The sequence below is a fragment of the Scyliorhinus torazame genome, chromosome 1, assembly GCF_047496885.1.
Source record: "Scyliorhinus torazame isolate Kashiwa2021f chromosome 1, sScyTor2.1, whole genome shotgun sequence".
NCBI lineage: Eukaryota > Metazoa > Chordata > Chondrichthyes > Carcharhiniformes > Scyliorhinidae > Scyliorhinus > Scyliorhinus torazame.
The window spans coordinates 240981815-241009789 of record NC_092707.1 but is presented as its reverse complement, the minus strand read 5'-3'; the positions used below and the strand labels follow the sequence as shown (position 1 = coordinate 241009789).

The 27975-nt window shown below is 48.9% G+C and overlaps 1 protein-coding gene across 2 annotated transcripts in view; it reads right to left on the bottom strand.

Moving 5' to 3' along the window:
- Positions 1 to 27975, bottom strand: part of LOC140419803 (parkin coregulated gene protein homolog) — a 671928-nt gene that overhangs the window by 337470 nt on the left and 306483 nt on the right. For both annotated transcript variants that reach the window (XM_072503824.1, XM_072503816.1), the window contains one exon: positions 2889 to 3060. In XM_072503824.1, coding sequence (XP_072359925.1) covers positions 2889 to 3060 — 172 coding nt within the window. The remainder of the gene's footprint in view (positions 1 to 2888; positions 3061 to 27975) is intronic.

The window sequence follows — 27975 nt, the reverse complement described above, 5'->3', positions numbered from 1 at the left end:
GGCCATTGTCTGGGTACGGATGGAGCCGGAACTGAGGACAACGGTGATGGCGGACGCTTCGGCTTTTGCTTCATTGCTGGCTGGATATTAATGTGTTTCCTAAAACCCAGAAGGGCAACTTTGAATACTAGCTCACAACGGTGTATGCTATCTTTTGGAATAAAAGTGAGGAACAATGTACAACATAGTGAGGAACAGTTGAGTTGTGTGAACCATTAATAAAGAATGTTTATTAACTTAAAAGAAAGACACAAATACCCATGAAAAGGGCTATAATACACTATGAAACTAGCCCTTGGTCCCCAACTACCTACGTTTAACTGGGGTGGGATTCTCCATTGGCCGACGCTAGAATTGAGAAATGCAATTTGGCGGAGAATAGCTTCCGATGCCAGAATCGTGACACACGCCGATTTGACGCCAAATCGCAATTTTCCGTCATCTCGACAGAAAACACTGTTTGCACATCATTGGCGGGCCCGACTCAGTATTCTCCGGGGCCTCTTCAATTCTCCTCCGATGGGCCGAGTTCCCGATGGCATTGTTCACTTGTGCTTTTAAAAATCATGAAATCGGCGTCATGGCTGATGAGAGAGAGAGGAGGTAGGTCACAGAGAGTCGCGACTGCTGGCTGAATCATCACCTTCTGCACTGTACCAGTTCTGTGATTCCATCCAGCACAGCCTACTCTTGAAAAGGGCACTCATGCGGGGCATCCCCTGCATGTGCCTGAGGTAGTTGAACTGAAGGTGCCCTGAGGGCACGCAGTCCAGCTGGCTGATGTGACGGCCATTGCTCTAATTTGGATTAAGCAAGTCCATTCAATGCATTTGTACATCATTCACCAAAGATTATGTTCTGCTGCAAGAGGGGCGCACCAGTCACATTATTTAGAGGGACAGACATCTAACTTGGAGAGAAAGTGAATTTGAAGAATTTCTGCTATTGCACACTGTATGGAAATACTGGGGAATGTTTCACGATTTGGCAGACAATATTGCTGTATCCTTACAATGAGACCAGAGGATTTGATGGCATGTCCACGCATAGGCTCCAACAAGGGACCTGCAGTTGTGTCTCCCTTAAGGCTGCTCCTTCACGGCCTCCTGGTCCTCTGCAGAACCCATGGCATTGCTCCTCCACCACTAAATCCTCCAGTTCCTATCCATGATCCTGAAGTTCTCTCCTTATCCTGGTGTTCCGCTGTCCTTGTTTAGAGTTGCAGCAATAGTATTTATTCCTTCCTTTAATTTGGTACAGCCTTCCTTTCAGAGGAGACTGGTTGCATCACATGTTCTCAGCACAATACTGCTTCAGCTACCTGCTGACTCAAAGGCTAGTTGGGGAGTTGCTCAACTCTGTCAACTATACTGTCAGGTAAGTGAGGTGTCAGCAAGAAATCTACATGCTTCTTATCCCCAGTGAACCAACAGGGGCAGGTTGCAAATTCTAATAGCTGCAGCTGAAAAACAGGGCAAATCAATGTTTTGCTCCATCTTTATTCACCTTATCAAGCATATATAGTTTTTAAATTTTTAATTCAAAACATTTTAGCCTTTGCTACTCTGGGCGAAATAGATCCATTATGTTACCTTTCTTATGAACTGACTGAGATAGATATGTTCAGACATAAGCAGAGAGACCTGGGATGGAAAAGGGATTGTCAGTTTCAACTTGGTTTGGACTATTTTAACTCTTTGGCTTCTTTCTACATCTTCCCTGAAAAATGGATAAGGAGGCAACCGATCAGCAAGATCCGGCGGATCAAATGCAGGCAGCTCTCTAACAGGAAGCTGAGTAGCAAAAAGAGGTTTTGGTGCGGTCTGAACGGATAGGAACCTGGAGCAGCAGAGATAGAGATTTTACTTGTGCAGCCTGGAGTAACACTCCTGTTTCTTCTGATCTGATGAAGGAAAAGGGAACACTTACCTCCGGTTGTCTCTTCAGCCTTTGGAGCAGCTTTGACTGAGCAGCTGGGTACTATCAGCAGATCAAAGAAAGGTTCAACCACACAAGAAAAAAAGATGGCAAAGAGGGAACTTCAGCCACAATGACAGACTCAGAACCACGGATATTCGCAGAAATAGAGAAGAACCAAGCAAGAGAAACACGAGATAGAAAAAAATATACAGGATTTAGAGAAGCCAATCAGAAATATATATATGGATATATGCGTAGAGATGGGCACCTACAAAGGATAGTGAAGAGTTTTGGTTATTTAGGGTCAGAGATGATCTTGGCATACAAATGGAGCAGACTTGTGAGGACATACAAAAGAAATGAAAATAAAATAATTTTGCTTCAGAAACTCAAGATTTTGCTCCACATGTAATTAGGTTGCCTGGCAATATTACAAGGGCTGATGCAAGACTTTAACCTTTCTAGGGTGAAAATACCAGGGTTTATGCATGTGATTCACAGGCTGGGAACTATTGATCTGGGCAGGACAAATTGGGACAATTGGAAGTCTTACTCTTCCCAATATGCAGAGGCACAATTAATGTGCAAGTTAACCCTGGCTGCTCTTGCATACCACCTAGTGGACAGTTACATGTCAGAATTGGTAGCATTTGGGGGTCATACCTTTTCAGTGTGGGAATGGTGTGTTACATTGGGTATAAACAGAAAAAAAAAATATCAGAAGCAATATTTTTTAGTGCAATTATTAAAGCTGTATGTCCAATGTCTGTTCAGTATAATTTATTGGAGGGATAAACACACTAAAATATGTTCATTGGAAGAAAACCTGTACTGACATGTCTGGCATAATTGATCAGACCCCAAGTGCCACACCAAGCAACCATTTCCCTAATTTTGTGATTACACATAGAAACATACTGTGCCTTTAACAAGAGGGAAATGTAAAATTCTAAAATTCAGAATCTTACTTTTTATTGGGATGATTAGCTGAGGGATAACGGGAAGAATCTTCATGCCACCATGTTCCAGCATGTCATGTATCCCCTGCCGTGCAAAGAAGTCATATGGGTGCGTAGTATCACAGAGACCATCAAAGAACAGAGGCAGATAATGATGGTAGTCTAATTTCTCAATCTCCACCTGCAAGAAAACAATGACCCCTTAAAGATGTGTTTTCTCATAACAATGGGTAAGACCAATAAATTCTAAAATTATAGGAGCTGTTCTTGAGTTACATTTGATACATGCCTGCATCCTTATGTTTTTTAAACATGAAATGGTGACTGGAATATAATGCCCCTGCCCAGTTGAGTTTGGAAGGGTTGGGGAGGGCTGGGTGATCAGGCTAGAGGGTAATGGTTGAAGATCCTGTTGCCTTCCTACCACCTCCTGCCTCCCGTTGATCAAGTTCAGGTGGGAAAGCTTCTGGTGGTCATCCCGACCGGACGGGCAAATGGAATGGCCAGTTAAGGGCTTCTTCCCGCCACTGAAGTTATTCAACCATTGGGGGGAAGGGGACTCACCATCTGAGAAGGCTGTCCAGCAAACACTGTCGGGTTTGCAGCATCCTATCAGGAGATCCCGCATTCAAGGGCCCCCTGGGCCCGATTGACAGTTTTGGGGTCAGGAAGAGGTGGTGGGGGGGTGGGGGTGGGGGGGGGGGGGGTCAGCAGGCCATCCTCCAGCCTTTACTTCCTGCTGCTCACCACACCCCTCACACTGACACCCCTCCCCTCAACCCCCTTCCTACCAACACTCACCTCTCTTCAGGGATCCATTGTTGTACTGAAAATGGTCACCACCCCTTGTGGTGCTTCCAATACTTGAGATCTGCTGGCTTCTGATTAGGTCAGCAGCTCTTGGAAGTGGAATTTTCTGAGGGCATAATTGAATGGGAGGCCTGATGCTGCTCAGGTAAGCGCCTCATTGGAATGGAATAGCTTTGGGCCTCCCAGAGAAAGCCAATGCAGGACTCCCACCAGTTCTCCAACTGGTGGACAACATTCGTTGTTCATTTATTGTCTCGGCTGATGTTATAGTAATGCCCTTTCAATCAAAGTTTATATCCGTTGACCTTCAGCAAAACTATTCAATGGGCCTATTTACTATTGAAAAGATGCCACATAATGACAAATCCAATAACAAAGAATTGAGGCTGAATTTTTCTGGACCAGTAATTAAAGCGCAAAATATTAGTTTGAAATGGAACAGTAGAGCAGGAGCCCATCAAGCTTCTTCCACCATTCAGTTAGGGCTGTTAGGTAATTTGGACATTCTGAATTCTCCCTCTACGTACCCTAACAGGCCCCGGAATGTGGCGACTAGAGGCTTTTCACAGTAACTTCATTGCAGTGTTAATATAAGCCTACTTGTGACAATAAAGATTATTATTATCATAGTTCATCTACACCTCAATTCCATTCACTCACCTTTGGTCCATATCCTTTAACACCCTTACCAAGTAAAAATCTGTCAATCTCATTGTCGAAAATTCCTGTATCTGCTATGCTTCGTGCAAAAAAGTGCTCCCTGATTCCTGAATGACTTCATGTTAAGATTAAGATTTGCTCCTTTGTTCTCTCACAAAAGGAAATAGTTAATTTTCCTACTCTATTGAAGCAATCAATAATCTTCAACACCTCAATTACATCATTCATCAATCTTTAATAACAGCAAAAGGGATTATTATTTAAATGATGAAATATCAAAACATGCTGCTGTGCAGAGAGACCTGGGTGTCCTAGTGCATGAGTCGCAAAAAGTTGGTTTACAGGTGCAACAGATGATTAAGAAGGTGAATGGAGTTTTGTCCTTCATTGCTAGAGGGATGGAGTTTAAGACTAGGGTGGTTATGCTGCAATTGTATAAGGTGTTAGTGAGGCCACACATGGAGTATTGTGTTCAGTTTTGGTCTCCTTACCTGAGAAAGGACGTACTGGTGCTGGAGGGTGTGCAGAGGAGATTAACTAGGTTAATCCCAGAGTTGAGGGGGTTGGATTACGAGGAGAGGTTGAGTAGACTGGGACTGTACTTGTTGGAATTTAGAAGGATGCGGGGGGGATCTTATAGAAACAAATAAAATTATGAAGGGAATAGATAGGATAGATGCGGGGAGGTTGTTTCCACTGGCTGATGACAGTAAAACTAGGGGGTATAGCTTCAAAATAAGGGGAAGTAGATTTAGGACTGAGTTTAGGAGGAACTTCTTCACCCAAAGGGTTGTGAATCTGTGGCATTCCTTGCCCACTGAAGCAGCTGAGGCTCCTTCATTAAATGTTTTCGAGGTAAAGATAGATAGTTTTTTGAAGAATAAAGGAATAAAGGGTTATGGTGTTCGGGCGGGAAAGTGGAGCTGAGTCCACTAAAGATCAGCCATGATATTGAATGGCGGGGCAGGCTCGAAGGGCCAGATGGCCTACTCCTGCTCCTAGTTCTTATGTTTTTATGTTCTATCTGAAAGGAGATACAATCAGGTTTATGCAACCTGTCCTCATAATTTAACCTCTTATGACATAATTTTGATGAATCTGCCTCCAAAGCTAATATATTCTTGCTGAGGTGCTGTGCCCAACCTCAAACACCTAGCATTCCTCTCATTTGTCTTTGGCGTAAAGGACACTTCTCAATTAGCCTTCATGATTATAATTTGTACCTGTACACATACCTTAGATGATTTTTATACTTTAGCATTCAAATTCCTTTGCTCTGGCACAATTCCTAATCTTTCACCATTAAGAGAAATATTCTAATTTGTCTTTCGTGAATTCAGCATGGATTACCTTCGACTGAACTCCATCTGCCACAGTTTTGTTTATTTATTTAATCTCCTTTAATGCATTCACAGGCCTCCTTGCCATTCTCTTTCTCTTAATCGATCTATAAAAACTTTTAATATTAACATTGACGTTTCTTGCAAGATTTTAATTTTTTTTTATATGCCTCTTATTTTTCTTTGCACGGTCTTGTTGCTCTCCCAATCTGTTATCTTTGTATTTGTTTTTTAGCTTGATGCTGTCTCCTACCTCACTTGTTGACCATAGTTGTTTTACTGTCCAAGTGAAACTTGTGCCTTTAGGAGAATGTACTATTTTTGTATTGTGCCAAATACTGCTTTGAATGCATCCCAATATTGGTCTGAAGGTTTATACATTAACAGTTCTGCCCAGTTTATTGTGGTCAATTTATTTTCCATCCCTTTGAAGATTGGCTTAGTTAAATTTAAAATCTTGGTTTATGACTCTTGTTTCTTCTGCTCAAACCTGCTATCAAATTTAATCATATTATAATCACAGTCAGATAATTAACTAATTCTGGTTCATTACTCATCACTAAATTTAGCATTGTCTTAATGGTTCTAACAGTGGTTTACAATTTTTTTTCTGGCGACCCACTATAACTAAATGGTTAACCCATGCAACCCAAATATTTGCAGGCTGTTCACCTGAACTGGCGCTCTATTCATAGCTAGCATTAGTGAGTCTCTGCCTTGTCATGGAGTAGCTAATATTCTCTCTGGCATATTCAGATATGAGATTCTGGCCAGTAGGTTTATTGGCTATTGGTGTCTCTCGCCTTCTTCTCTTTCAGAGGAAAAAATGATCCATGGGTTACATACCGCTTGCCATTACATGTGTAATGAAGAAAGAGTGTGAATCAACTTACTCGAAAGAGAATGAAAATTGGCGCCAATCCACACTATACCGTTTAGTGCCTCACGTGGTCATACGGTATATTGCAGAGAGAATAGACATTTCATTTACCCAGAGAAAAAAGGTCAGGGAATCTTTGAACAATCAATTTTGGTGACCCGTAATTTAACATCTGTTGCAGCCCCCATTTTGAAAACCATGGGGTTCTAGGACATTATGGGTGTAAATTTGATGTGCATAATTGCACCATTTTTCAAATGTGGCCCACAATGCCAGCAGCTTTCTGTGTGACTTACACTTCATGTGTTGTCCTTTGAAAATAGAAGTTCATGCAAGTGCATCCCAGACATGCATCAAATGATGTTAATTCGGCGCTAATCGGACATCACACAGCTGAACCAGCTGACATGACATTAAGGTCCCAAATTTGGATAATGAATTTGGACAAGTTTGTTATTTATTCAGGAGAAAAAACAAGCATGAACCTTGCACAAGTGTTATTTAAACGGTCAAGCACCATAATTGCACGTAAAGTAATATTTTTGAACTTTTCTCATTATAAAGTGTCAGGAAATACTTGGAGAATTGTGGTGAGTTCCTAGATTGCCACTGAGTATTGCCACATTCTTATGGGGTGGCAGAGGAGGATGGGAACTGTTAATACAAAGGTTGCAACAAGTAAGTGACAGTAACAGGGAAGCAGTGACAGTGCCTCTGAGTCTGCAAGATGATAGGAAAATGGAGCAGAGGTTTTGGAGGGCATGTTCCGAGTCATGCTTTCTGCTAAGCTGGAGCCAGACTCCTACATGCTCTTAAATGGTGACAGGAGGTCATCTGATGGACAAGTCAATGCACCCAGCATCCCAGTGTCATGTTCATCAGTGCTGTCACGATGCTGCACGAATAGGATAGGATCCCTATTTGAGTCCTCTGCAGCCCTCCAATGAGTTGGCACATGAACCATCCTTCACCCCTGTCCCATTTACAGGCTACTCATGCCCACATAGGTACCTCATCACATGTTCATCCTAACTCTATCAGCCTCCAAGGCCCATGAAGTTCTAGTATCTGAGTTGGTGGCTAAGAGTGGCAGATAAAGTGATAGGACCTTTTCATTAGCCCTGAGCTGCGGCCCTTTTTTCTCTCTGTGAATTCCTGTTACTGGGCAGGCTGCAATTCTTTGGCATGTGAAAGCAGGAAGTCAGAGAGAGAAGAATAGTGTATGAGAAACAGGGGTAGGGTGGGAAGCAAAGAGGTCCATGTTCATGGCTGCTCATCATATCACAAAACAGGGTGAAGGTTTTGTTGGGAGTTGAAAAGGGACAGAAGACAGGAACATATTGTCATCCTCAAAAACCTCAGCAACATAGATGTCACAAATGTTCTGGAGCATCCAGCACCATGATAAGAACGACACGCTCCCCTCTAGTTCTCAAGAGATGTGGGTGTTCTTGGCCCCAACTGTTCAGCTCTCCTCCCTTCTATTGTGTGTTATCTTGTTCCGGAAGAGAGAGGGGAAGATGTCAGTGATTGCATTGCATTGCATTTGGGTGATGTCTCTGCCGTTGCTGAATAGGTAGTGATATGTGGAGAGAGCAAGACATAGGTGTGAGGCTGACAGAATTAGTAGGTATATAAGGGTGAAATGGATTGTCTGGAGCCCTGATGGTTAATGGATGAATTGTGGGGATTTGTTGCAATGGGAGGTTGGTAGGAGACATTACATTCACTGACCTTAACTAACTGCATGAAGCCATTAAGCTTCTTGCGGCAATAATATTTTTGAGCTGATTTGCTTTTTAAGATACATTCTGCTTTCAAGAAGAGTTGGTTGTACTGTGTGACTGCCAGGGCTTCCTGCAGTGTACAGAGGCCACAGGCAGAATGCAGAGCAAAGAACAGCAAGAAGCTAGTGCTGAAGCCAGTCACCCAATCATTATGATCAGTCAAATGAAGTAGTAGGTTGATGAAAATTGGATCCTGCCCAGCTCAAATTCAACAGAACGCAGCTCACGAATTGCAATCCTCATGTCCAACACCAGGCCAGACAAAATTCTAGCCCATTGCCCTGTATACATTCTTTATATATACATTATGTATACATACATAATATATGTATACATTAATTACATTTATTATTTTGATATTTTTGCTTCGCTCTATCTATTTGAAAATTAAAATCTCCAATTATAACTACGTTGGGGTGAATTCTGCCAAGCCCCGCTGGTGGGTTCAATGGCAGGCGTGGGGGGAACACAAACCTAGAAATTGGTTTCACACCAGCATAAATTTCCTGCCTGGTCGGAAAACCTGCCGGGGCCAGTCTGAAACTAATTTGCATCCTGCTAATGGATGCAAATGAAGGCCTGACCAAATTCTTCCACACATGCCCAATTCTCCATAACATCAGCGGGAAAACACACTGGTGTGAAACACATTTGGAACAATGTAGCGTGCAGATGTCAGGACTCACCTGAACAATGCCTGGGCAGCCTCTAGAGTTCAGGGCGGGGAGAGCATCTACAGGTGGATCTTCCAGATTCGGTATCCTAGAAGGAGTTTGTCTTCCAGCCTCAGAATGTGCTGGAGTTTCATATTCCTTCTCAGGAAGTCCATATTCCAGTCTCAGAGTGCTCCGAGAAACCATCTTTGTTATCAGCAGGCCCGCCTTCTTTTTTCAATAGTCGGTCAGTGATGATGGGTGCCTTTTCAATATGGCGCTCATACACAAAAGTGGACTATGCTTCATCAGGCCTGCCCTCCACAGAACACGGCGCAAAACTCCTGCTTTCATAATTAATGAAGTTAGGTCTGGAGAATATGCCGTGGTTTCATGTTGGCTATCACAGAGGGAAACACTCCACGCTGCCGCACTGCCAAGGGACTTAGTCCCAGCACATTGGGTGCATTTAACGGCCGCGTCACACCCAACCTGGTGGTGCGACAAGGCTGATGAATCACACAAAAGGCATCTTGCAAGATTCTCGATGCTTGCGACATCTGGTGAGATTAATCCGAACCTTGTGTGACGTCACAATTTGGATCTCACCCTCCCTGGATGGCTCGGAGGGGGGGGGGGGGGTGCAGGAGGGGGGGGGGGTAGGTCCCTGAGATCCCTGACATTTTTTTAACCCAATGATTGATCCTTTTATTCTCATGTTAACCTAGCATATTCCTGCACTGATTTTCTTCATCTTAGATCGGGCTCTCCGGCTCTCCTCCCTTCGGTAGTGGTGACTGAGTATTCAGCAATTGTAATGTCTGACCATGACCCACACTTTGTTGATCTGTTGCTGGAGTCCGGCCCCACCCAACATCCACCCTCGAGATTGGATACTACTTTGCTAACCAATAGAAATTTGCGATCGCCTAATCACCTCTATTAATGACTACATTGAATTAAATTGGTCTGACTCAATCTCCCCAACCACCTTGTGGGAGGCTCTTAAGGCCATCCTTAGAGGGGAAATTATTTTTTATAGTGCACATGTGCTAAAGATGAAGAGCTTGGAGCAGCAGAGGCTGATGGACTCCATTTTAGAGGTAGATCACCAGTACTCGCTCAATCCTATTCCTGAGCTATACACAAGCAGAAAAAAGATGCAGATCCAGTTTTAGCTACTGACCACTGATAAGGCTGTACCTCAGATCAGCGCGACAGGGGTACATTTTACGAATACGGGGAGAAGGCTAGCTGTCTTCTGGCTCACCAAATTGAATGCCAAGCATCCCCCAGATACTTAACTGGGCGGCAACCTCGTTGCCATCCCTATCCAGGTTAATGCGGCTTTTAAATCCTATTACTGTGACCTGTATAAATCTGGGCCCTCCACAGACAAGTCGAGCATGTCTGATTTTCTGGATGGCTTGTCCATCTCAAATGTCGAAGCAGACATGAGTTGTGAGTTGGACTCCTCGTTACGCCCCAACAAGATTTTAAAATGCATTGGGCTGATGCAGGCTGGTCAGGGTTCTAGCCCAGATGGCTTTCTGATCGAATTTTATAAGAGGTTCTCGGAACAGCTTGCACCGTTGTTATTTAATGACTCCTTATTCATTGCCTCCGACCCTTACTCAAGTTCCTATTTCCTTGCTCCTTAAGAGGAACAAGGACCCGACTGAGTGCGTATCATACCGACACATCTCGGGCTGGATTCTCTGCTCCACAACGCCAAAATTGCATTCAGCGACGGGGCGGAGAATCCGTTTTGGAGCCGAAATCTGAAGCGCCGCCGGTTTTCAAATTCTCCACCTCCTGAAAATCGGCGTACTCCGCCGAGTATCCACCACCTCAGGCCATTGCGTAAGGCCTGCCTTGCGATGCTCCATTGCCGACCGGTCCAAATTCCTGACAGTGTGGGACTCATGTGGTCTTACCGTCCAGGATCCTCGTGTGGCCGCTGTGAACTCAGTCGGGGGAGGGCCAATCGGCGGGCAGGGGGGGATTCATTCTGGGCTGGGGGCAATGTGGGCGGGTGGTCCGGGGCGTGTGAGCGGTCGATGCGGAGCACTACTTTGCCGGTCCAGGCCCGTGGGTTGAGTCAGCCATGGAGCATGGCGCGGCTGCTGCAGGCCGTCCCCGGTGCGCATGTGCGGCTTCTGACACGGGAGTGCGGGGCGCCGTATCGGCAGCTAGAGCTACAAGCTCTACTACGGCTGCCTGCTGGCCTCCAGCAAAACGGTAAATCTGTGGCCTTTTGACCCGTTTTCTTGGCGTAAAAGACCACAGTTTTCACAACAGCGTGGGGGCTTAATCCCAAAAACGGAGAATCCAGCCCCTCGTTTTTAAACGCGGATGTTAAGCTGCTCGCTAGGGTTCTGGCGCTCCCGTTGGAGCCCTGCCTTCCAAGTATAATTTTGGAGGATCAATCAATCTTTGTCAAGGGCCGTCAATTATATGTCGCCTTTTCAATGTTATTCTTTCTACCTCCTCTACTCCCGAACCAGAGGTGAAAGTGCCCTGCCCATCCTGGCCTTTCTCCTCATCCTCCTCGTCGGATAAGTGCTGGAAATCACATCCTCCTCCAGCACATAGCCCCTCTGCTAAGTGATGTTGTGGAGGATGCAGCATGCCACCTCGATGTGAAACGCTCCTGGGGCCTTATTGGAGCGTTCCTCCAGAGCTGTACAGACACCTGAACCGCATCTTCAGGATGCCGATGTGCTGCTTGATCACTGCCATGGTCGTGGCATGGACGTCGTTGTAGTGGGTCTCCGCATTGGTCTGTGGCCTCCAGATAGGCGTCATCAGTCACAACCGCAGAGGATAACCCCTATCACGCAAGAACCAACCCTTCACCCAGGGGACCACCTTGAAGGTGTCAGGAACCGCCGAGTGTGCCGAGAGAAAGGTGTCATGCATACTATCTGGGTATTGGGTGAAGACATGCATGATGTGCATCTCATGGTCTTACACCAGCTGCACGTTCATAGAGCAGAACCCTTTCGGTGTGTGAAGGCCACCCCCTCATGTGCTGGTGATCGTAGGGGTACATGTGTCCAGTCGATCACCACTTGGACCTGGAACGTCCCGGTGATGGCGGCGAATCCTGCTGCCCAGGCAACCGGGTGGGCTGGGTCCAGGATGAAGCAGATATATTGTGCCGACCGAGCAGATAGGGCCTCCATTATGGTGTGGATGCACTTGCGCACCGAGGTCTGTGACATCCCAGACAGGTCCTCACTCGGCACCTGGTAGGACCCTGTGGCATAAACGTTCAGGGCGACCGTCACCTTGGCGGCCACAGGGAGCAGGTGTCCTCCCCCATACCCCCACAGTTCCAGGTGCACCATGGTGCGGCAGAAGCCAGAGGTTTTGGTGACACAGCGGTCCGGTAGGTCCTTGAAGCACAGACGTTGCCGGTACACATGGGGCCTAATGCAGTACCGTCTTCCCACCTCCTCCTCGGCCTGCTGGGTAGCCGGCACTGCATCCTCACCGGCTGGCTCCTCTTCCTCTGGGGGAGGCTCCATCTGTAGGACCCACCCCGAGCAGCTCCTGCTCGTACAGCCTCAGTGCATCCCCAGGGTTACGGCGGCAAGGCAGATGCCAACCATTCCATACCAAAATCCATTGTCTGCAGGGGGTGAAAGGCAGACATGTTGGCATGATGCGTACCCCTGTGTCCAGCCAGGTTCAACGGGCTACACCCACCCCCGGCCGTACCCCCAGGCTCGCTGACCTCTGCATCCCACCCTTGGCCCCGTCAGTGCCTGGCACTGTGGGGGTCTCTGGCCCCGGCACTCGTCCCTGCCAGCAGGAGTACCAGTGGCTGGCACTACTCATGCCAATGGTTCGCTGTGTGCTCCCATCGGCAACCTCCTGTAGGATCTACTGTGGGCATCCCCCTTGGACTGGCTGCATGATGTCCCACCAGCACGATGGCGCCCGGTTGTGGGTGGTGGGGAGGGTTGGTGGGAGCACCCATCCGGCCTGTGTCGCTCTAGATTGTCATGTATTGTTATCCAATTTATAGTGCAGAAGGAGGCCATTCAGCCCACCAAGTCTGCACCAGCTCTTGGAAAGAGCACCCCACTTAAGACCACACTTCCAGCCTATCCCTGCAAACCAGTAACCCCACCTAACCTAAGGTCAATTTAGCATGGCCAATCCACCTAACCTGCACATCTTTGGACTGTGGGAGGAAACTGGAGCACCCAGAGGAAACCCACGAAGACACGGAGAGAATGTGCAGACTCCGCACAGACAGCGACCCATGCCGGGAATTGAACCTGGGACCCTGGAGCTGTGAAGCAACTGTGCGAACCACTGTGTTACCGTGCTGCCTTTCTACGCAACCACAGGCCACAGTGGGCAGTCAATGGGATGCACAGAAAGATGGCTGCCTGACCAGCACGGTGGAGCAGTGGTTAGCACTGCTGCCTACGGCACTGAGGACCCGGTTCGATCCCAGCCGTGGGGTCACTGTCTGTGTGGAGTTTGCACATTCTCCCTGTGTCTGCGTGGGTCTCACCCCCACAACCCAATAATAGTAATAATCTTTATTATTGTCACAAGTAGGCTTACATAACACTGCAATAAAGTTACTATGAAAATCCCCTAGGCGCCACACTCTGACGCCTGTTCGAGTACACTGAGAGAGAATTCAGAATGTCCAATTCACCTGACAGCATGTCTTTCGGGACTCATGGGAGGAAATTGGAGAACCCAGAGGAAGCCCACGCAGACACGGGGAGAATGTGCAGACTCCGCACAGACAGTGACCCAAGCCTTGAATCGAATGTGGAACCCAGCCGCTGTGAAGCAACAGTGCTAACCAATGTGCTGGCATGCTGCCCATAAAAGGTATGTAAATTAGGTGGATTGGCCACACTAAATTGCCCCTTAAATGGAAAAAAAAAAATTGGGTACTCTAAATTTATATTAAAAAAGATGGCTGCCTAACTGGCGGTCCATGCCTGGACACCCTAGTCCCAGGGATCACCTCAACCCCACAGCCCATTCCCTGGTCACCCCATTCTACTCCAACCAGCCTTGGCAGATGCCACCCCCCCCCCCCCCCCCACCCAGCCAAGGAAGCCCATGGTCACGCCTCTGGGAACATATCCTACCTCTTCTCTTTCCTCCAGCAGCCACGGCGCCTGTTTCCCGATTTTAAATACCACAAGTGAACTTTGTCATCGGTAATTCCTCCTGACGGAGGTGGAGCATCGCGGGAGGCCCAGAGAATACCGGGGTGGGCCCGTTGATGATATGCCAAAGGAGCTGACAGTGCAACTTACATGCCCATGCCGACGTGTGGCGCAGAACGCATTCATGCCGCTGTCGTGGCACTGGAGCATGGTATTCCGTTGGGCATCCGGCACCAGCCTCGATTTTCGGATCATGCATGACTCTCCACCGAATCGCATTTCGCGATTCCAGCATCGCTATATGTAGAACTCCGCCCTGTATCTCTCAACGTTGAGAAATCATTTGACAGGGTGGAATGGGACTATTTATTTGAGATTCTTGGGAGCAGGGCCTACGCCTCAACAGAGCCAAATAGATGCCGTTCGATCCGGTGAAGGCAGGGGTAAGTCAGCTTCGCTCTGTGAGACTGGGCGGGATTCAGATCATGACAGCTCGAGAGATCTGGTTAGATCTTGCGAGGCGTAATAGTTGTCGGGAAGACCAGTGGATGCCTCGATCGATACTTATCGGCTGCTTTGCGGCACCGTTCAGGCCCCTCAATTATAGTCGTCAAAAACCCACCAGATTCACCAATGCCCTTCAGGGAAAGATATCTGCCATTCTTACATGGTCTGGCTTACATGTTGCTCCAGACCCACAGCAATGTAGTTGACTCTTAACTGCCCTCTGTAATGGCATTGTACGCCATTCAGTTACAGGGCAATTGGAGATGGCAACAAATGTTGGCCTTGTAGTGACACCAGCATCCCATGAAAAAATACATTTTTTAAAACACTTCCACTCGAAGAGTGCTTTTTCCGCTCGAAATGGCGGCCCAATACTGGGATTCTGACGCTGTCTAGCGAGCTCTCTCCCATGCATAAATTAGCATATGGAAGGGAAAAGACTCACATACCAGACCCCACTCCCAGAGCCAGCGGATACCTGTAGCGATTCTTCACGGCAGGAGCACTTAGGCTGCAGAATGGGGAATCCAGCCCCAGAGCTTCATGTGAGACTTCATGTATTGCGCCAGCTGGCAAATGGAACAACTGTCATCTTTAAGTAGTACAAATTGTGTGGTGCATTTGACCAAAGTGCTTTAACATTTATTCTTTGACATTATGGTTTAAATTAGCTAAATATTTCACTGTAACAGAATTATTTGGGTAACTAAGAATATTATTTCTATATCAGTAAAACTGCCAACTCAAATTGATCCAGAAAGTGCTTCTAAATTAAAAGATATAAAGTAAATACAGAAAAACCTACTAACTCAGTGAAGGGTACTGATTATTTTCAATCTAAATAAGGCAGTTGATCATATTTGAAGTTCACCTGGTTTCCTGAACTACATCAAGTACAATAATTTAAGTGAACATGTTTTTTTAAGATTGCCAATCAAGAAGATAATTAATTCTAAACTAATATTTAATTCCTATTTGTTGCAAATCTCAACATATCTCAGTCAGGCTAGTATTTATTTAATTATAGCTCCAATTCCCTGGAGTCTGCCTTTGAGGAACTCCCTGGGAGGATTCGAGGTGGGTTGCCTCACATCCTTTAAAAAGTACCTGGATGAGCACTTGGCATGTCATAACATTCAAGGCTATGAGAAATGGTATTTGGTAGGCATGTCAGGTGTTTTTCATGCGTCGGTGCAGACTCGATGGGCCGAAGGGCCTCTTCTGTGCTGTATTATTCTGTGAGGTGGTCCATTCATTTATGGCTTTACAACATATAATTCCAATTCAGCAGAGTCCATCAGTACTGAAGAAATGATTGATAAAATGTATTTACTAAACTACAAAATATTGAGAAACATTGACCTTTGACACATCCCATACTCATTTTGGTGTTTTATAGTCAGAATTTTGAAATGAAAAGTATGCACAGATTTCCCCAAGTATTAAGTCCTGGTTTTCTATACTTTAAGTGATCCAGAAAGTCAGCTACAAATTAAGCTCATGTGTGGCTGTAACTTCATAAAAACCAAGCAACTTTGCACTACCATGGAACAATATAATACATTTTTATTCTTGACATTTTTAACTGGACTTAGCAGCAAAAAAAACAAAATAAAACAACTTGCTCTTGGAATTATTGATAGCAGTAAATGTTTCTATACTCGCTCCTCCCAATGCTAGATTTGAGTTTGCCTTGCAACTTTGTCAGCTTGCGCATCACTTGGCACAGCTGCAAACCCTATGTACTAACTACCAATTGTGTACCAAAAAACATCGGTCAATAATATCACTGCAGCAATTAGCGAAGTAAATGGACATGAACCAGGGGCGAAATTCTCCCCCAACGGCGGGATGCCCGCCGACTGGCGCCAAAGCCGGCGCAAATCAGACGGGCATCGCGCCGGCAAAAAGGTGCGGAAGTCTCCGCATCTTTGGCGGCCTAGCCCCAACATTGAGGGGCTAGGCCGACGCCGGAGGGATTTCCGCCCCGCCAGCTGGCGGAAATGGCGTTTGTTGCCCCGCCAGCTGGCGCGGAAATGCGGCGCATGCGCGGGAGCGTCAGCGGCCGCTGTCAGTTTCCCCGCGCATGCGCGGGAGCGTCAGCGGCCGCCGAAAGTTTCCCGCGCATGCGCAGTGGGGAGAGTCTCTTCCGCCTCCGCCATGGTGGAGGCCGTAGCGGAGGCGGAAGGGAAAGAGTGCCCCCACGGCACAGGCCCGCCCGCGGATCGGTGGGCCCCGATCGCGGGCCAGGCCACCGTGGGGGCACCCCCCGGGGTCAGATCGCCCCGCGCCCCCCCCCAGGACCCCGGAGCCCGCCCACGCCGCCTGGTCCCGCCGGTAAATACCAGGTTTGATTTACGTCGGCGGGACAGGCAATTCCTGGGCGGGACTTCGGCCCATCCGGGCCGGAGAATCCAGCGGGGGGTCCCGCCAACCGGCGCGGCTGGATTCCCGCCCCCGCCCAATCTCCGGGAGCGGAGACTTCGGCGGGGGCGGGGGCGGGATTCACGGCGGCCAACGGCCATTCTCCGACCCGGCGGGGGGTCGGAGAATGACGCCCCAGGTTCTGTGAAAAGATCAAAACACTGGTCACAAAACCAAAAGATAGCAAATAGATTCCTCTGGGTTTAAAGTAAATCCTCTCAAATCTTTGGAATCGTCAACAATTACATCACTAGATGTATGTATTCATGTACACTACGCCAAACACAGATTAGATTACATGAGCTCACTGTCCATCTTTGTCCTTTTTATTTCATTTATCATTCAGAATATGAGCTACATATTTCACAATATTGTACTGCAATTTTCTAATCAAATATTTTGTATGAATCAGTGCTGCACACTAAAATCTCATATGGAAGATGAATCCCTGAGCAATGTTGATTAGGGACGACTCAGTTCAATTCCTGTTTCTGTGTTGAGTTAGCTGGTCTCAGTTGTGGCAGTGATGGGCTCTCTAATTGGCCTTAGTCAGGGAGGAACTTTGCAGCCAGCAGATCGAGGAAATGTTTATTCCATTAACCTAAGCTGGATTCAAGCATAGGTCTCAGAGGTCAATGGGCAACATGTTGAATCACTCTCTTCTCCCATAGGTCAGAGTGTAACTGTTATTTAGTGTGCACTGCAGCAAAAACAATGTTGAATTAGTTGAAATATTTTGTATTGTTGTCTGTCTTATGTTGCATTATACAATTTAACCTCGAGTTATGACAAGAAAATAATATTCACATGCTGTTCTATTTATGCAATTGGGAGAATTGCTCGCTCTTCCTTAAAGAGACCTAGGACGGGCTTGTGGTCTGTGAGAACGGTGAAACGATGCCCATAGACAAATTGATTACAGTTCTTGACCCCGAACATGACAGCTAAACCATCCATTTCGATCTGAGCATATCGCTTCGCTGCATCGGCCAACGTTCTTGAGGCGAAGGTGATGGGATGTTTTGATCCGTCGTCCATGATGTGGGCCCCAACACCGTACGGAGAAGCGTCACAGGTCAACAGGAGTGGTTGCAATGGGTTAGCAGTCTTGATGAGAGTAGCTGTTGTTTCCCCTTGGCGAAAGCCGCCTGCTGTTCTCAGGCCCACTCCCAGTTTTGCCCCTTCTTTAACAGATGGTGGAGGAGGGCCAAGGTGGTGACCAAGTTCGGGAGGCCCAGGAACAGTCAGAGTTCCGTTGGGCCACCTGCCTGCTGAATTGCCTGGAACCTTTTTTACACCAGGTGAAAGCCCTGGCTGTTTACGCGGTAGCCGTGGTACGTTACTTCGGTGGCATTGAAGACACATTTCTCCTGCCGGAGGCAGAAGTCGGCTTCCTCAAAATGCCTCAGCACCTCGGCCAGGTTTTGTAGGTGCTCCTAGTCAGACAAGCCTGTGATCAGGACATCGTCAAGATACACTGCCTCGAGAGGTAGACCTCGCAGAATGTTCTCCATTATGTGCTGGAATATTGCACACGCGGAGGAAACCCTAAAAGGCAGGCGGGTGTACTCCGGGGCTGGTTTAGCACAGGGCTAAAGAGCTGGCTTTGAAACCAGACCAAGGCAGGCCAACAGCACGGTTCAATTCCTGTACCAGCCTCCCCGAACAGGCACCGGAATGTGGCAGCTAGGGTCTTTTCACAGTAACTTCATTTGAAGCCTACTTGTGACAATAAGCGATTTTCATTTCATTTCATTTCATATAGCCCCTATGTGTGTTCACAATTATAAAGGTTCGGACTTGGAGGTCAGGACCAACTTGAGGTAAGCATGACTCATGTCAAGTTTCGTAAACGTGCAACCTCCATTGAGCTTCGCGTAAAGATCCTCGATCCAAGGGACTGGAAAACGGTCCAGTCGAGTTGCGTGGTTGACTGTCATCTCATAGTTACCACACAAATGTATTGATGCATCCAGTTTCATTTAAAAAAAATAAATTTAGAGTACCCTATTAATATTTTCCAATTAAGGGGCAATTTAGCGTGGCCAATCCACCTAGCCTGCACATCTTTGGGTTGTGGGGGCGAAACCCACGCAGACACGGGGAGAATGTGCAAACACCACATAGACAGTGACCCAGAGCTGGGATCGAACCTGGGACCTCAGTGCCGTGAGGCAGCAGGGCTAACCCACTGCGTCATTGTGCTGCCCATCCATCCAGTTTCATGACTGGGATGACCAACTCCACCCTGTCAGAGAATTGCACTGGTCTCCATCCAGTCCAATTCAGCATCCACCTTGGCTCGTAAGGCGTACGGGACAGGTCAGGCGCAGATGAAGCACGGTTGAGCCATCAGATCCACGTTTATTCAGGCCACAGCCTCTTTAATTAAGCCCAAGCTGTCCTGGAACACCGATGGAAACTTGTCAGAACTCCTTGAGGGCCATGTGTGTGCATGCGGCACACTCACTGCCAATCTAACCGCAAGTGGCATAACCAGGCATGCCCCAACAACCTTGGACTGCTCCTGTGCACCACCACAAGAGGAAGATTTGCAGATTGTTGATCATACTCGACAGGAACAGGTAAAGTGCCCGCTATTACCAGTGGTTCCCCCGTAGAAGTGGCCAGCCTCGCGTTGGAGTCCAACAGGGTCAGCAAAAGGCCAGATCAAATGCGGTCAAATGTGTGCTGATTGACTACTGACAATGTCGTCCCAGTGTCGAGTTCCATGCAGATTGGGTGTCCATTTACTTTCACGGAGAAGCGGATGGACGCCACGCTTGGCGCACCCATGCAGTGTAACTGCTGGTAGGTGCTGTCATCGTCTTCCACATAGTACGCCCTGTTACATGGGAGGCGGTCGCACTTAGCGGGTCAGTGGGCGGTAGATCTTCATGGGGCTTCCTATTCCCCTGGTTTCTGCAGCCTATTGTGGATCACTGCCGGCTGGCGATCGTATTCCAGTTTCTCCTGATCGGGGGAGAACGTCTGGCGGCATTCCCGGCCTCTATTACGGCAGCCCATGTTCCTCCGGTAGGTGTCCCATTGTTGGTGGCTGGCCTCCTTAGTTCTAGTCGAGTGTGATTGGCGCTCACGTTTGCTTCCCAGACTGAGCATGATCAGTCCCTGAAGTTCCTGGACTCCATGTTTGGCGCTTTCTATGGAGATGGCTATCTCCATTGCTCGTTGCAGGTCCAGTGGGGAATCAGATACTAATTTCTGTTGCGTGGCTGCATTACAGGGTCCACACTCCCAGCAGTCCCTCAATGTCTCTCCGAATTCGCAACTCCCAGCCAGTTTTCACTCACCGATTCGGTTGGGCCTGAGCAGCCATGTGGAATTGGAAATGGCTTGCGATGAGTGGTGGTTTTGGGTCGAAATGCTCTCACACAAGGGCCGCCAGGGTGGTGAACAATCAAGGTATCTGGGGGATCCGGGTGAGTCAGTCTCTTTTTCACACTGTAAGTAGGCCCTCCGCAAGTCGTTAGTAATACCACAGCTTGTCTGTCATCGCCGGTAATCGCATTTGTTCGAAAAAAGTAGTTCATGCATTCCACGTATTGCCCCCAATTGTATGTATTTGCTTCAAAAGGTTCCAGCTTTCCTATATGTGGCATTTTGGCGTTGAGTCGTGGGGCCTCCCGAGGCTGAGACGGGATGGACCGGGCACGCAGCAATCAATGTCGATGGCAGCTCCACGGAATCCTCGTCACCAGTGTTGAATCCACGGTAAGCGGGACACACAGACGATAATAAAAATTACTGAACAAGGGTTTTTACAATACAATTCTACTTACTCCTCCACTCCCCTGAGGGTCTCATTCGCCAACCTGCAACCAGGCCGGGGTTTATATGCAGCTGGTGCCCTTCTTGTTAAGAGTAAATCACACCCCTTTGAAGGAGAAGTCCCACCCCCTTAAAGGGGAAGTTCATATTGCCGGGAGGTCATGGGAAACCGTATGGACCTCCATTGGGGTTATAACAATATCCATAGAGAGAATGGAGGGGTCAGTATTTCATATGTGAGCCCTTCATCAAAAGCAAATGTTGCCTGATGTGGTGAATGTTTTGAGCGTTTTCTGTTTGCGGTGCAGAGGAGACCTATCGTAACATCTTTTAAGCTCAGGCAATTTCCAAGTTAACAGGTTTAAGGATTCTCTGGAATGCCAGCATTCCATTGGTCTTGACTACATACAGGTATGGTATATTTTTACAGCTTGTAGGTACAGATCAAAGCAGCTCATTTGTGAGTCTCCTTTGGTACTTGGATAGGAAGCTGCCTTTTCATGACTTGAGTGAAACTTGGTTCTACCTTGGAGCATAGAAAGCTTTCTGATAAATCTTTATTTCCAAGTTGATCTTTTTTTGCTGATCCACTGAATCCACACAAATAACAAACGCAAATGATTTGTTTGCTTCAACTTAGACATGAGCTGAGAGAGCACAATCTGGCCAAACTTCTTTAAAACAGATAAAACAGACTCAGACTCTAGCCTTTATCCACTGCAATATAAAGTAGAATCAGAGTCCTGCTGCTTTATCATACAATAGAAGAAAATAAGCTATAAATGCAGGTCTCTCTTCCTCCACCTCAAGTGGGTTTTGAAAATGTCACAATTAACTCCTTTATATCCTGACTTCAAAAAGCTTGTATGGATGTATTGAAAAAATGGGTGGGATTCTCCGCCAGCCAAAGCCAATGTCGGGAAAGGCGATTGGGCGGAGAATCGGTTTTGATGCCAAAATTGTGTCATACGCAGGGTTTATGGCAAATCTCAATTCTCCGGTGCCTCAAAAGCGGCGTCAATGCATTCTGCCCCACATGCACAATAATTGCTGTTGGCATATTATTAGCGGGCCAGACCCAGTATTTTCCGGGGCCTCTGCGATTCTCCACCTCCACTGGGGGGATTTCCCAATCGTGAAGTTCACTTGTGCTTATAAAAATCAGAAAACAGGCTTGTGGCTGAAGAGGGAGAGAGAGAGCAGATAGGACATACAGACGTGCGACCATGACACTGGCTGGGCTGGCTGGGGTGGGGGGAGCCCTGCCAGGGCTGGGTGGGGGTGGGGGTGGCGGGGGTGACGGGGCTTGGGGCTGGGGGGTCCCCACAGTGTGGTGATAGGTAGACTATCCATGGTAGTCGGTATTAGGGGTATTACGGTACCTAAGTTGGAGGTACCTGATGTTGTAAGATCATTGGTGAAGCCTGCCTGCTGGTTCCGCCCAGTAAGGCGGAGTATAAGAGTCTGTGTTTCTCTAGCTGCTGCATTCTGTACCTGCGTTGCTGGGGGAAACATCCAGTTCAATAAAGCCTTCAATTGACCTACAATCTCGCTTCGGGAGTTATTGATCGTGCATCAATTTATTGGACTAGATTTGAAGAATGGAGCTCCGCATCAAGTCGGAGTGTCTGCAACTTAGCCACCACGCAGCAAACTCAGCGGCGACCTTTATACACTGGCTGGCGTGTTTCAACGGATACATCAGGACGGCCAGAACTACACCCACGGAGGACCAGAAACTGCAAGTTCTCCACTCAAGGGTGAGCCCAGAAATCTACACGCTCATCGAGGACGTGGACGGTTTCGAGGTCGCGATGGCCCTGTTGAAAGGACACTACATTCGCCCAGTAAATCCGGTTTACGCACGACATCTTCTAGCTACCAGACGACAAATTCCGTGGGAATCGCTAGACGAATTCTACCGTGCACTGCTGGTACTAGGTTGGAACTGTGACTGTCCGCAAGTTTCAGCCAACGACCACACCGAACCTTTAATCCGGGACGCCTTCGTTGCAGGTATGCTGTCCTCGCAGAGCCGCCAGCGGCTGCTGGAAAAGGAGACACTAGCTCTCAAGGAGGCACGTGCCCTCGTAAGCTCCTTAGACGTAGTCTCCCGCAACGCCCGAGCGTACGTCCCCGACCGCGCGGCAACCCCATGGGCAGTATGGATCCCACCCGCAGCCGATTCCGACGCAACCCCCAACAAACTTGTGCCACGCGGCTGCCAGGCAACCGTGGGGGGCCCCGATGTTATTTTTGCGGGCAAGCCAAGCACCCCTGGCAACGTTGCCCGGCCCGCTCTGCAACTTGCAAGGGCTGTGGAAAAAAGGGGCATTTCATGGCGGTATGCCAGGCCCGGGCAGTCGCCGCTGTCTCCGGGGGCGAACCGGGGCCGCGCCATTACCCTCATCGCAGGCCACGTGCGGCCCATTACCCTCATCGCAGGCCACGTGCGGCCCGTGTGCGCCGCCATCTTCGCTCCTGCGAGCCACGTGCGGACCTCGGGCGCTGCCACCTTGCCCACCCCTGGCCATGTGCGACCCGTGGGCGTCGCCATCTTGGCTGGAGTCTCAAATCCCCGATTTGGATGACCGCACACCGCCCGAGGAAATCCATCAGCTTCTGCCACGACTTGCCTCGGTGACTCTGGACTAGTCTCGGCCCCGAACTCTTTCGACCGCTACGACGACTGTACTCATCGACGGACACAAAACATCCTGCCTGATCGACTTCGGGAGCACAGAGAGCTTTATACACCCCAACACGGTAAGGCGCTGCTCCCTCCCTATACACCCAGTTAACCAGAAAGTCTCCCTGGCCTCCGGGTCTCACTCTGTAGAGATCAAGGGGTACTGCATAGCTAACCTCATAGTCCAGGGAAGAGAGTTTAACAATTTCTGTCTCTACGTCCTCCCTCACCACTGCGCTGCCACACTCCTGGGATTGGACTTCCAATGTAACCTCCAGAGCTTAACCTTTAAATTCGGTGGCCATATACCCCCTCTCACTGTCTGCAGTCTCACGATCCTCAAGATCGACCCGCCTTCTCTATTTGAAAACCTCACCCCCGATTGCAAACCTGTCGCCACCGGGAGCAGACGGTACAGTGCCCAGGACCGGACCATCATCAGGTCAGAAGTCCAGCGGTTACTGAAGGAAGGTATTATCGAGGCTAGCAACGGCTTCTGGAGAGCTCAAGTAGTGGTTGTAAAGACCGGGGAGAAGCACAGGATGGTCAACGAATATAGTCAGACCATCAACAGGTATACGCAGCTCGACGCGTACCCTCTCCCCCGCATATCTGATTTGGTCAATCAGATTGCACAATACAAGGTCTTTTCCACGGTGGATCTCAAATCCGCCTACCATCAGCCCCCCATTCGCCCGGACGACCGCAAGTTGCACTTCATTCGAAGCAGATGGGTGGCTGTACCACTTCCGAAGGGTTCTCTTCGGTGTCACAAATGGGGTCTCGGTCTTCCAACGGGAGGTGGACCGAATGGTTGACCGGTACGGTTTGCGGGCCACGTTTCCGTACCTCGACAACGTCACCATCTGCGGCCACGACCAGCAGGACCACGATACCAACCTCCGCAAATATCTCCATACCACCAGTCTCCTTAACCTGACCTATAACAAGGAGAAATGTGTATTCAGCACCGATCGTCTAGCCATCCTCGGCTACGTAGTGCACGATGGAGTCATAGGCCCCGACCCCGGACGCATGCGCCACCTCATGGAATTTCCCCTCCCACCTGCTCCAAGGCCCTGAAATGTTGCCTGGGTTTTTTTTCATATTACACCCAGTGGGTCCCCAATTATGCGGACAAGCCCCGTCCACTAATCCAATCCACGGTTTTCCCCCTGTCGGCAGAGGCCCGCCAAACCTTCAGTCGCATAAAGCAGACATCGAAAAGGCCACAATGCATGCAATCGATGAGTCCCTTCCCTTCCAAGTCGAGAGCGACGCATCCGACGGAGCTCTGGCGGCCACCCTCAACCAAGCGGGCAGGCCCGTGGCCTTCTTCTCACGCACCCTCCATGCCTCCGAAATCCGCCATTCCTCTGTTGAAAAGGAGGCCCAAGCCATAGTAGAAGCTGTGCGACATTGGAGGCATTACCTGGCCAGCGGGAGATTCACGCTCCTCACTGACCATTCATGTTCGATAATGCACAGCGGGGCAAGATAAAGAACGATAAGATCTTACGGTGGAGGATCGAACTCTCTACCTACAACTACAGATCTTGTATTGTCCCGGGAAGCTAAACAAGCCTCCTGATACCCTATCCCGCGGCACATGTGCTAACGCACAAGTGGACCAACTCCGGACCCTTCACGATGACCTCTGCCACCTGAGGGGGTCACTCGTTTCTTCCATTTTATCAAAAGCCGCAACCTGCCCTACTCCATCGAGGCGGTCAGGACCGTCACCAGGAACTGCCAAATCTGTGTGGAGTGCAAGCCGCACTTCTACCGGCCAGAGAAAGCGCACCTGGTGAAGGCTTCCCGCCCCTTTAAACGCCTCAGCATGGACTTCAAAGGGCCCCTCCCCACCACCAACCGCAACACGTACTTCCTGAACGGAATTGACAAGTACTCCCGGTTCCCGTTCGCCATCCCCTGTCTCGACATGATCGCTGCCACCATCATTAAAGCCCTCCACAGCATCTTTACCCTGTTCGGTTTCCCCGCCTACGGCCACAGTGATAGGGGGTCCTCCTTCATGAGCGACGAACTGCGTCAATTCCTGCTCAGCAAGGGCATTGCCTCAAGCAGGATGACCAGTTACAACCCCCGGGGAAACGGGCAGGTGGAAAGGGAGAACGGAACGGTCTGGAAGACCGTCCTACTGGCCCTACGATACAGGAATCTCCCAGTCTCCCGCTGGCAGGAGGTCCTCCCCGATGCACTCCACTCCATTCGATCACCACTGTGTACCACGACCAATGAAACACCTCACGAACGTCTCCTTGTCTTCGGTAGAAAGTCCTCCTCCGGGACCTCGCTCCCAACCTGGCTGGCAGCTCCGGGACCCATTCTGCTCTTCAAACACGTGCGGGCGCACAAGTTGGACCCGTTGGTCGAGAGGGTATACCTCCTTCATGCTAACCCTCAGGGCGTTAGGATACGGCCGGCAGGATACGGTCTCCCTCCGGGACCTGGCGCCCGGTGGATCCCCACCCACACCCCCCTCACCAACCCCACCCACCTTCCCACCGGCGCACCCGACGGCTGCCCCCCTCCCAGGGGGATCGGTCCTTCCACTGGTCCCACCCAGGGATGATGAAGCTGAAGACGCCACGTTCCCGGAGTCACGGATGCCCGAGATCATCACCACCGAGACTGCGACGATCACAGAGGACGACCAGGGCCCCCGATCGACTAATAGCTTCATTGTGAAATGTACCTGTAAATAAATACCTGTAAATAATTTGTGTGACATGTAAAAAGGCAAAACACTGTACCACTGACGGGTACCGCCATAACCTCCACCACTGTACAACGCGAGACCACCACTCCCCCCGGACTCTTGTTTTAACAGGGGGTGAAGTGGGTTCCTTTGGTTAGGGGGTATGTGGGGGTCCCTTTAGCTAAGGAGTGTCGAGGGATTCCCCTGTTCAGGGTGTCTCTGGAAGTGGTCCCCCTATCTAGGAGGTCTCAGAGGTCTCCCCAGCCAGGTTTGTTTTTGCAGGGTCTCCCTATTTAGGGGATCTCTGTGGGGATCTCACTATTTAAGGGGTCTCTACGGGGATCCTATTCAAGGGGTCTCTCATGACGGTCTCTCTATCTAGAGGGTCTCTGTGGGGCTTCACCCTATATAGGGATCTCTGGGGGGGTCTCGCTATCCACGGGCTTTCTGAGGGGGGCTTATCTATCTAGGGCATATCTGGGTGGTCTTCCTATCTAGGGGTTATCTGGGTGGTCTTCCTATCTAGGGGGTAACTCCCATTTTAGGGTGTCTCTGGAGGGGGAGGTGGGGGAGGTCTGGTAGGGGAGGGGTGGACAGGTTGTGCATTGTTAGGGGGAAATGTGGTCCTCGGGTGGACCTTGGGGGCAACTTCCTTAAGGGGTTACCTCCTTGGCTCATGGCAACGTCCAAGATAAATACCAATAGTAACCCACGCCCACGTGATTCCCGGAGACTTGGTGCTGGGCCCGCTAAGTGGCTGCAAATGGGACCTATTTGCATCCACTAGCATTCTCTCGCTGGTGCATGGGCGCGAAGCCCGATCCCACCGCTAGCGGGGGACCGGAGCATAGTGGTTTTGGCTGTACACCCGATCGTGATCCACGTTTCCGGCATCGCGGGGCAGAGAATCACGACCATGACTACACATTCTGGACAAAGCTAAACATATTTTTAAGTCTTTTCTAATTTACTCTAGATTTTTCAATGCCAATATCTTGAAACACTCAAACTCACTATGGCTTCACATGCTTTAGTATACAGGTATACTATTCAGTGTGCTCAGAATAGCGAACACAGCAATTTTTCTGTGCATTATTGTAACTTGTTAAGTTTTATGCCAAGGCACTAGAGGATTCCTCTCTGGTCTTTGAAAACTTGTAGAACATCACAACACCAGACTTAAAGCTTTTAACTGTCAAGCTATTCTATCTAACAATAAATAAACAAATGTGGATAAGTAATGGCAAATTTGCACAATTATGTTTCTGGTGAACACTGGTGGAAATTCTGTGGCTTTAACTTCTGAAGGACAGGAGAAGGTGAAGATCCGGCAGAGATAATTCGATTCCAAGGGCTGGATTCTCTGATATTGCGGTTAGGTGCCAACGCCCAAGTGGGAATTGTGGCGTTTTACGACGCCAAAATTGGCGCCGAACTCTCACCCATCCTTCGACCAATGAGGGGCGAGCAGCGGCGGTGGTAAAACTCCCAGTTCCCATGCCAAAAACAGCCTGAGAATGACCGGGTCCGTAGCCACGTGGACGCTAGGCGACAACCTGCAGCGTTCGCGCCGTACAACATGGCGTCGGCCATGTGTGGACCCGACCTGCCAAATACTGCCCCACAGGTCAATCCCTGGCCACCCCGCACCAGTCCCCCCAGACCTCGTGGAAGCACCCTCG